At 33.1% G+C, this 10,587-nt stretch overlaps 1 protein-coding gene across 1 annotated transcript; it reads right to left on the bottom strand.

The window, feature by feature from the left end:
* Positions 1-2,201: 2,201 nt before the first annotated feature.
* On the bottom strand, positions 2,202-8,984 carry LOC126669491 (kinesin-like protein KIN-14Q). The gene is made up of 17 exons (XM_050362972.2): positions 8,722-8,984; positions 8,575-8,640; positions 7,920-8,509; positions 7,652-7,823; positions 7,340-7,410; positions 7,016-7,229; positions 6,860-6,936; positions 6,564-6,663; positions 6,385-6,483; positions 6,127-6,303; positions 5,493-5,778; positions 4,519-4,680; positions 4,097-4,312; positions 3,953-3,990; positions 3,706-3,869; positions 3,497-3,622; positions 2,202-3,233 (listed from the first exon to the last, which is right to left on the bottom strand). Exons 1-17 carry the CDS (start codon positions 8,759-8,761, stop codon positions 2,430-2,432), a joined length of 3,402 nt encoding a protein of 1,133 aa, XP_050218929.1. The 5' UTR covers positions 8,762-8,984; the 3' UTR covers positions 2,202-2,429.
* Between the last annotated feature and the right edge of the window lie 1,603 nt (positions 8,985-10,587).

The raw sequence follows: 10,587 nt of genomic DNA, 5'->3' as shown, positions 1-10,587 counted from the left end.
ATTTTATTAATGGGGCGGAATTGTTTTGACCCATTTTTCGATTATATATAGGTCAAATAATGATTTATTTTCAAATTTTTGAGGTTAAAAGTCTATTATTTTGAGTATTTTTAAATCAAGTATCATGTCGCTAAATCCAGTTTTTTAGATGTTGTTTCTTATTTATGTGTTGGATATTATACTAATACGGAAAGAGATAATAATTCTGAATCGAAAACTACAGACGGTCCTGTTTTAATCTATAGGACAATAAGAAGTGTTGGATCAAATCTTTTTCCTACTTTTAACCGAAATCTTCTATTCATTCAGTCAACAACTTTTTAGCTTTGGATGGGGCTTTTGATTCGCCTTTATTTCACAACATGAGATGTGCAGTTGGCATGATTATTGCCATTCATCGGCACCACAATTTGGATATACACTTCAGGCCGTTGAAATCTTTTATTGGAGATATCGCCGAAGTGAGACTTCAAATAGAACTTTTGAAAGAGAGAAACAAACTCATTAAGAGGAGAAAAATAATTAAAGTGTCATAGACCCTCACTTAAAGTAAAACATTTTGATTTAAGATATCATCAAACGCTAAATTTTCGATCGAACGAGTGGGGCGGCTGCCGCAGCTCGCCACCGCTGATGATAGGATATATATTTAAGTTTATTTATTAGAAATTTACAATCATTTAGTAAAACTCTATCCAACATCCATAAATCATAAAAATGTAAATTAAGATGATCAGTGGATTTAAGATTCATACACCATATATCTTTTTAAAACTTTGAATTATTGATGCTGTTCACAGCTTTTTTTGGTTCTGATTTACTAGTGTCAAATGCAATGTTAATCTATTTTTAATTGCTCATTCATATAGCAATTTGTTAGGTTGTAGTCACTCACAATTTTTTAATTTGTAGATATCATTCATGTTACAAAATAATTTATTCTCTTTTTCTTGAATTTCCAACGAACTTTTGATATCTTTTTACATGTATGACTTTTGTATTTTATATATTTTTTTCATCATTTAATTTGTAAACGATTATATTTTCTTTAATGTAGTTTGATTTGTTTTACAGAAATTATCATGTCGAAAAGGAGTTTTGGGAATGGAAATCTATCAACATTTCTAAAAAAATGATAACAATTTCACAATCATTTGAAGTCCACCATATGGATTATTAATGGGGAAGATGAAAATGATAAGCGTTCTAACGTGGGTACATTTGAGACAGGGTTGTGGCGGAGTTAGAAATTTCATTCAGGGGGTGGAATTTTTTTTTTGGCCCGTCGTTCGATTATATATATAGGTTAACTAATGATTTATTTTCAAATTTTTGAGGTTAAAAGACTATTATTTTAAGTATTTTTTAAATCAAATATCATATCGCTAAATCCAATTTTTTTAGATATTGTTACTTATCTATGTGTTGGATACTGTAATAATACAAAAAAAGTTTATAATTCTGAATCAGAAACTATAGACGGTCTTATTTAATCCATAGGAAAATAATAAGTGTTGGATCAAATCGTTTTCTTACTCTTAACCGAAATCTTCTGTTCATTCAGGTCAGCAATTTTTTTGCTTTGGATGGGGTTTTTGGTTTGCCTCTATTTGACAACATGGGATGTGTACCTGACATTGTTATTGTCATTCATCGGCATCACAATTTGGGTATACACTTTAGGCCGTTGAGATCTTTTATCGGAGACATCGCCGAAATGAGGCTTCAAGTAGAACTTTTGAAAGAAAAAAACAAACATTCTTTATTTTGGATACTAATAAAGAAGTAGAATAATTTAGCATGAATAGTTCTTACAAACTATTCAACATTATTTTGGAAAACCAAAAACAAAAATATAATACAAATAATTAATTCTCTATACAGTATATTAAACTAGTTGTGCTGGTTTGTTGGTTGCTTAAACAAACAGACAACATCTTTTATTTTATTTTTCAATCATTTGGAAGAAAAAGAAAGCGTTTGTGAAAAAATTTAAATCCACATTCTAACGCTGCTGAGTGCTTATATTATTTGATCTCGTTATGATATCTTTGTACAGGACTATAGGTCACTAAATGTTTTAGGATTCATGGTCTGAAGACATCGGAGGACATTTCTCTCTACCATCTTAATTAACTTGATGTCATCTTATATAGCACTATGCATAAACTCTGGATATAAACTACATCATACAAGAGGTGTGAGCAATGGTATGACATCATAGATTTTAGAATTTTTGATACATGATAAAATCAAAACTATAGTCATAGTTACAAAGTTAATGGAAAAAAAAAATCTATAGCAACTCAAATCTATGTTTTAGACAATAAACACAGGTCAAATAGGAGTAGTTAGCAGTGGAGATTCAATTGTTTCAAGACTGTACACAAACAAATTCATCATCCGAAGACCTGTAGGATTGCAAGTTGCTAAACACTTTTCACATTTGCAGTTCTTCCAATATTCCATCCTCTCTCTTTTTCCCTTTGTATCTTTGTCTGCGGTGTAGCTTTTGTTCCTGTTCTTCTGCCATTTCCAAGCAATACCCTACTCGCCATCCTCCCTCGACTTCCGATCGAGACTCTTACCTTCTCCATCCCGACATTTATACCTCCTTTTCGCAGGTGTTGCTGCATTGGTGATTTCAGCTGCATTTTCTTATGAATGCTTCGTCTCAGTATGCTGCTTAACTTTTTCGTGCCGTAGTTTACACCTTTAGGACTGCTGCAATGGTTTTGCTCCGGCAAAGAATTAATCTCTGACTCTTCTCTATCGTCCTTTAAATCAACATGATGTAACCGAAATGGTACTAATGGAATTTGGAGAGGTGCAGTCCGAAGTGGAATCATCGATGTGCGCCTTGGTGCTGGAGCTACTGGTACCCGTTGTGCCATTGTGCAGATTGAGGCTCTGCCAGTCCTCTTCGGAAGAAGTCGTGCTTGTTCAGGCATCCCGGGGTTGTTCTCTTTCTCGGTGGGATCAATATATTTAACCGGGGCATACGCGGGAAGAAGGCCAAATGTAGGTTTATAGCTGTTGTTCTCTGCAAGTGGTTGCTCTTTGGTGGTTGTATTTTCAGTTCCTAATAGTCGGTTTGAAAGGGGTGGTCTTAGTGGAGCCCTACTTTGCTCATCTTGCTGTTGTTTCATTTGTTGTTGCTCAGCTATCTTTGAGTCCACATGCTGACGTGCTAGCTTCCTTTCAATGAGTAGTTGCGACTCCAGCTCCTTCAACTGCAAAAACAACCCAAAAAAGATTAACACTTCCGATATGTGCATTTGCAAGTATGTAGAATTATGGGATCATTATTATCAACCCTTTAGACTAAAAATTATTAATCAGGGGCTTCAGCTAAATGGAACTAAACAAATAAGTGAGAAGAACAAAATTTTAAAATTTAGAGGAAATATAATAATCTTGACTTGATTTTAGAGTAAATCTAATGAATTATCCCAAGAATTATTTATCACTTTTAAGCTGAAGAAGCAATTGGTACCTTTTCTTGCATATTCCTATTCCTAAAGTCTTTTTCTTTTATCTTCAAGTCCAAGCTTTGAATTGTATCTTCCATCTTCTTGATCTGCATGTCTTTGCTCTTCAAGTCTGTCTTTGATTTTTCAGCCTTACAAATGAAAAAATCAACATTGGTTTTTTTATCTCATACAATATCTAGAAGCTAACAACAATAAAGCATCTAGTACTTACCATCTGTTTGTATCTCAAGAGTTCAGTGTTATCCAATTGCCTTTTTGCAGGACCCAACTCAATTCCTCTAACCCTGCTTGCAAAGTTCAGTGAGCATAAAGTCTCTCCCAGATCATTCTCATTCGGACTTATCTGGACAAACATGAGCGTCTTCGAATCTCCTCCTAACAAATACAATTTTATTCATTCAGACTTCGAATCTCCTCCTAACATATACTTTTAATTGTAAATGAGAACAGAAATGTACCAAGGGAATCCTGAAGCAGGTGGGTGAGCTTGGAATTCCTACAGATTAGAAAATTTCAAACCACAGATACTGATGAGTGATGAGTTGTTGACATACTAACACATTAATTAAAATAAAACATTGAGCAATCAGCAATGTTAGAACCTGAATGGGACGTGGGAGCTTTTCGTTGCAAGAGCAGATATGACATCACCAAGTGCAGATAAAGATCGGTTTATATTTTGCGTTTCCTTAAGTCTATCTCCTTGCACTTCCGTCTTTGCCACTCGCTCACTTCCTGCTAGATCAACCAGCCATAACTTGCTCTTTGTACATTCTCCACTCAATAGATTTTCTCCTTTCACCATCACACAGTGTATGCTGTATCAACAAAGAAGCACATTTAGCTTACTATGACCCCGAGGTTAGGTTAGGTTAAAGTTAAAGTTCTCTCCCTGCATTTTGAAAAATTATTATTTCCCTCCTCATTTTTATATATTGGAAGACTGAAACCCTGAGTTTCTGTTATATGAAATTAAAAGCAGTAATTTTGATATACTTTGCAGCTCAAACTGGAATTTGCATACCAATGGGATCGGCTGCTGTGCTCATTGGCATTGGTTGAGCCAACCGCCCTTGCATTACTTCCAGTTTGTAGAACTTCCCAGGCCTCGCGTAGGCTGTTTACTTGTGCTTCAACCAACCCTAGGACGTGATGGAACCCTTCACCCACCTGCCTTATTTCAAGCCTACAGTATAGCAAAATGATGTTTGAGCTTGTCAACTTTCAGAGAGTTGAACAGCTTTTCATAACAATAGATACTATCACAAAATAAACACACTCTAGCAACTGGGGGTGTGCAACTGAACTGAAATTTAAATTTTTTTCACAATCGACTGAACTAAATTTATAAGAATTTAATATATTTTGAACAGAATTGAACCGAATGGTTTGTTTGTTATTTTTGGTTCAATTTGAACCAAAAGTTAACCGAAAGATGCATGGCATCCCTGCATTTTCAGGGTAAGGAGTAGAGAAAATTTTTACTTTCCAAATAAAACTTAATTGGAAACTAAAGTTTTTAATAATGTTAAACCGATTGGAAACAAACTTCTCGGTTTGGTTTAATTATTCGGTTTGGTACGATTTTTGCACACCCCTACTAGCAACTAGTTCAAACTTTAGGAACGCGAAATATCAATTCTAAAACTAAGTAATTGCAAAGAAGCCTCCGCTTATGTTCCCTTATGTATGCAAATGCTTTAAAAATATCAAAAAGAGAAATAAAAGAAGAAACTGAACACTCATACTCAGCGAAGTCTTCAAAATTTGTAGTGCATGTTTATCTGAATAAGCTATAGCTTCCATATAAAACTCATACAGATGCCACTTCTCAAAGGCGTTGAATTTGAAGTTAATAGTCCAAGCAAGAAACAGTACGAAATATTTACTTCCTTTTCTTGATTAGAGACAATATTATGAATTAATCATATGTTTTACATGAACAAGGAAAAATATTCTGAAAAGCATAAGAAAAAACAAAATGAGAATTAAGCTTACCTCTTTGCAGCTACTCCTGACTGAGAGCCAGAGCCCAGCAAATCTCGAATTTGCTCATTATAAACTTCTAGAACACTCACAGAGATATCATACCGAAAAAGCTTACTACGGTCATTGATTATCCGAAATATCTCCTCAAGAGTCCTAAAGTTTACTCCACGAGTTTCCTCTGTGCCCTCCATGGTAAAAGTTTTCCCAGTTCCGGTTTGTCCATAAGCAAATATGCATACATTGTACCCATCCAAAACTGAGGTTGCAAATGGTGCAGTGTCTTCAAAAACATCAGCTAAATAAACAAACAAAAATAAGCAGGTTAATTAAAATATTAAGCGATAATTACTATCAAACCCTTGATGTTAGGTCAAAAAGTTACTGATTCCCCTAACATTCTAAAAGTTACTGATTCCCCTAACATTTTAAAAGATATTGTTTCTCCTGATATTTTAATTTAATGAAACTGAAACCTTACAAAGGGAAAACCAGTGTATTTTTTAAATACAGGAAAAACAGTACTTTTGATCTAAATTCAGAGAGTTGGTAGTAATTTTCCAAATACTAATAATAATGAGAGTATTGACAGAATAGAGAGTAGTAATGAAAAAAAAAACCTTCTCTTTTACAAAGTTCTGATTACCTTGGTCTGCTTGAGGACTAAAAGCAGCATCAAACTTATAAGTTTTTCTGGGAATTCCATTTGATATTACGGTGAGCTCACCATCTTTTGCAGATTCAAATTCAATAGCCATAGAATCTCCAGAAGCAACTTCTTCAGCATTTAAAGGCCTACATCTGCAAAACACCTTTATGTTTCCTGCAAGTAATCATTGTCAGTGAATCTTCTATAGTTACCTAATCTTCCTTATCCTAGACATCACAGAAAACAAATAGCTACCTTTCAACTCTAAAACCTTATTGTACAGCTCCTTTCTTTCCTTGGCCCCTTCAATGAATTTCATCTTCAGATCCTCGTGCAAATCTACTTGCTGCTTCACTATCAAACCATGAGCAAATAAGGACAAGCTCTTAACTGTTTGCGCAAAGAATTAAAGTAAATTGGTCATGTTGCCCTACTTGTAGACTGAATAGTGAACCTCATTTCCTCCATGTCTGTGAGGCATTTCTTATATGCTTGTGCCTCCTCTGATAGCTTCATGTGCTCCATCTTCATAATCTGCAAAACAAAATGTTTAGAGCACTATTAAATTTGCACATGAATTTCATCTCCAGCTATTTGCTATGTAGCATGGAAATGGAAATGACTGAAACAAAAAATGCCGAAAAAGAAACACGAAACAACATTTTTTACAAGAATAGGTTATAAGTGGAAACGAAATGCAGGACTCGTAAGTTTTCGTGCAATGGAATACCTTCAATTTTCTGATGATGTCCCTCAAAGATGAGAACCACTTGCTCTTCTCTTTAACTTGTCCTTCAACGGCAAATGCTACAACGAAAAGTAAGGTACTATTATTTAGATAAGTATCTGAACTAGTTACTGCAGCAATAGATTGAACTTTCCTTACCCAAGGACCCAACATGCATAGATTTGCGCATAAGCTCATTCTGGAGTTGTTGTAAGGAATTACAAGCATCCTGGCATTCCTTACTTTTAAGTTGGTTTTCCCCCTTAAGCTCCTCCAATGCTCTCCTCATCTCCAAAAGCTCCCGTTCCTGAATCTCAACTTGTCTTACTAGCTTCTGATAATCTCCATCTATCTCTTGATCTCCATTAAGTTGCTATTACACCATGTTGTTTGATGAGGAAAAAGATATATAGTGGATCAGATTTTTTTCTTTTGGTATCAAAAACTTAAGTTAAAAAGAAGACAAGGATCAAGAGGTAGTACTTTTGGTGGGCTGCATTCAGCCACTTCAGATTTTCCCATTGGTTTCGCCATTTTTTCCTTTTCTTCAGCATCTGACGGTTAAATTTTGAAAAAGCTTTAAAAAAACTACTATTTTCCTCTAATATTTTAATTCCATTCAACTGAAATCCCCTTACAAGCAGGATTTCAGTGGGGAGCATTAAATTTCTAAAATGCAGGAGAAAATATTAATTTAGACCAAAACTTCAGGAGGAGGATTAACAATTATTTCTTTGTAAAATAAACCACAAAATGGGACATGAAATTGAAAGAAAAATAAACATTTGAACTTACCAACAGAAAAATCTTTGGTAATAGAAATGCCACATAAAATTGGGCTTCCAGTTACTCCTTCAAACCTGATGGTTAAGCCCTGATCCTCTCCATCAATACAAGTCTTAAGTTCAGAAATAACTAGAGGCATATTTGCACCCACCTGAGCAAATATGTCTAGGCAAGAAACAACCTACAAAAGGTATCAATCAACATAACAAACAAGGTTAAGCAAATCAATTCAGTTCTACACAGTCGTAATTTAAGTTCTTAGTTTCACAAATGTCACCTTCTTCTCTTGTAAAAAGACATCAAAGACTCTCATTCCGGAAGGGCCATCAACGAACACAATTTCAGCAAAATACAAGGTAACAACATAATTCCCTGGCTCCAAAGCCCGAATGCAGTAGGATAAGTTACCAATACGAGCTGTTTGATACAGCGAAACGCCATTTTGATCTCCATCTCCAATTGTAGCATTAGTCTTCACAGTTTCACCTCCAGCCAAATAAGTATCCTCCAAAAACTCAACACCATTTGCACGAACACCTTCGCAAGTCGATCCTACATTGATACTTAAGCCCGGTAAAAGATGTTTCATAAAATTATCATCTTCCTTCTGTGGAACAAGCTCCAAGGAAGATTCAGGAGATAATTCTTTGCTAAACGTTTGACAAATTGGCGAAAACTTCACCGATTTGGCATTATCATCAGTACCCACTACACCATTCTCTAAAGAGAGCTCAAAATAGTTGTTGGATTTGGTTTTAGTGAGGAATTCGGGCGAATCGCCACAGTCATTCATAGGCATCATCTCAGGTGAACCAGCACAAATAACAAGATCAGGAGATGTTAGAGAAAACCCTAACATTGATCGACCTGAATAAATACATAAAAATATCAGATTCTTGTAAAACAAAATAAAAAAACTGAAAATGTTATACCATCAATAGCATTGTTTGCAACTGGGTCAGTTAGCATTTGGGTACTGCTAATTTGCCAAGAAACATCTACAAATACACACAATCAAGAATTAAAAAAACTAAGAGATGGGGAATTAAATTAAAAAGGAATTAGTTAAGCGAAGTTACCGTGATCATCAGAGTTAGCGTAAGAATCTGGATCTGCCATTGGTGATGAGTATGAAAATAGTGATGGAAGTTGAAGTGTGGGGAAAGAGAAGAGATGAAAGGGAAGTGATTATGGTTAAAGCAAAAATGGAAAGTGGAAGCTGAAGATTTAAATGTTTGTGTGCGTTATGATTGATTCCAAAGAAGGGGGTGACCGTTTTAATCTGTTTCGAAATTTGAATTTTGTATAGTGGGAATAGCCCGTGGATTATCTTGTTGGGGCAGGGTGCACCCGAATAGATTCTTTCATCAAATTATATTGCAAATCATCGAATTTTAACGACTTAAATAGCAATTTGCCCCCTCAACTTGTAAACAATAAACAATTAACACATAAATTAAATTTATGGATAAATTAATTATGAAATTATGGATAATTAGTCCCATTTTAATAATTTGTCTCCTGAATTTGTAAGTTATTTGTCTCTAAATAAGCAATTTGTCCCATCAAATGTTAAACTAATTTTTTAAAATAGGACTAATTGCCTATAATCAACCAAATTCATGACTAATTTATTCACTAAAATTAATTTATATGTTAATAACTCATTGTTTACAAGTTGAGGGACAATTTACTACTTAAACCGATTTTTAACTCTCTCATCAATTTAACATGCCAACTTATTTTAATTTTTATCAATTTATCCAATTTTTGTATCACCCAGCGGGTGACGTTCATCCCTAATTATGGATAGGTAGACTCCGTTAAGTACCAATTTATCCCTTACACTTATACGTTCTGGTCAATTAGCACCAAAATTAACTTTTTTTTTATCAATTCACCTTTTTAACTTGTCAATTTTTATTATTAGATCATGTTATTATTTTTAGAGGCTTCATTAAAGTTCAATTTTAGTCCATAAATTTATTTTTAGCATAAACTAGCCTAAATTAAATAAAAATAAAAAAGTATAATAATTAATTATAATAATTTTTAGAATGTAAGAAAAATGAATGACTAATTCTTATTTATTTATAAAAAAATTTATATAATATGAAAAATAACATATTGATAATTAAAAATAATTAATAATTTACAAATCAAAAAATTTTAATTAGTGGTGGTGTCTAGTCATCAGTGTCAAGAGTGGCAACATGTAGCCACCACACATCAATTTTAAAATCTCTGCAAAATAATTTTAAAAGTATTTATTTTAATTTAATTATAATAACTAATTCAGTATATTTTTATTTACTAAATAATTTAGAAATGTATGATAAGGTAGTGTACGTTTTTTCTTTGATGATGGATTAATTATACATAAAATTGAAAATTTTAAGATATTATTTATACATAAATTATTTTTTAATTATACAGCTAATCTTAAAATAATTTATTATCATTCAAAATTATTTGATAAATAATTGAATTAAATTATTTTTGAAAATATTATGCTAATTTTAACAATTCTTTATTTCTTAAAGTAAAAAAATAAAATATATGTTAATTTACCATAAAATTAAAATATGTTCTAATTCACTATCACTTACAAATTGAGAGGGCATATTTCCTATTAAGTATGGGAATGAAAGCATGTGATGATCCATGTGTAAAAGCAGGGCATACTGATTAATAAAATATAAATTCACGTATTAAATTGACAACATAATTAAAATATATGCTACCTGGACATAGCTTGCAAGTTGATTGGATAAATTGGCACTTAAGTCTTGAATAGATTATTGTTACTTTCATTTATTCAATGGCAAATTGTTTTAATAAATTTTGTAATAGGATTCATTTTTATCGACTCTGTCTATTTGATTTAGGCTTAGTCATTGAAAATATTATACCTTTTCGATTTTTTTATGATTTAAATTTTTTAC

The sequence above is a fragment of the Mercurialis annua genome, linkage group LG2, assembly GCF_937616625.2.
Source record: "Mercurialis annua linkage group LG2, ddMerAnnu1.2, whole genome shotgun sequence".
NCBI classification, from domain to species: Eukaryota; Viridiplantae; Streptophyta; class Magnoliopsida; order Malpighiales; family Euphorbiaceae; genus Mercurialis; species Mercurialis annua.
Note: the sequence above shows the minus strand (reverse complement) of the source record. Positions and strands in the feature narration are given on the sequence as shown.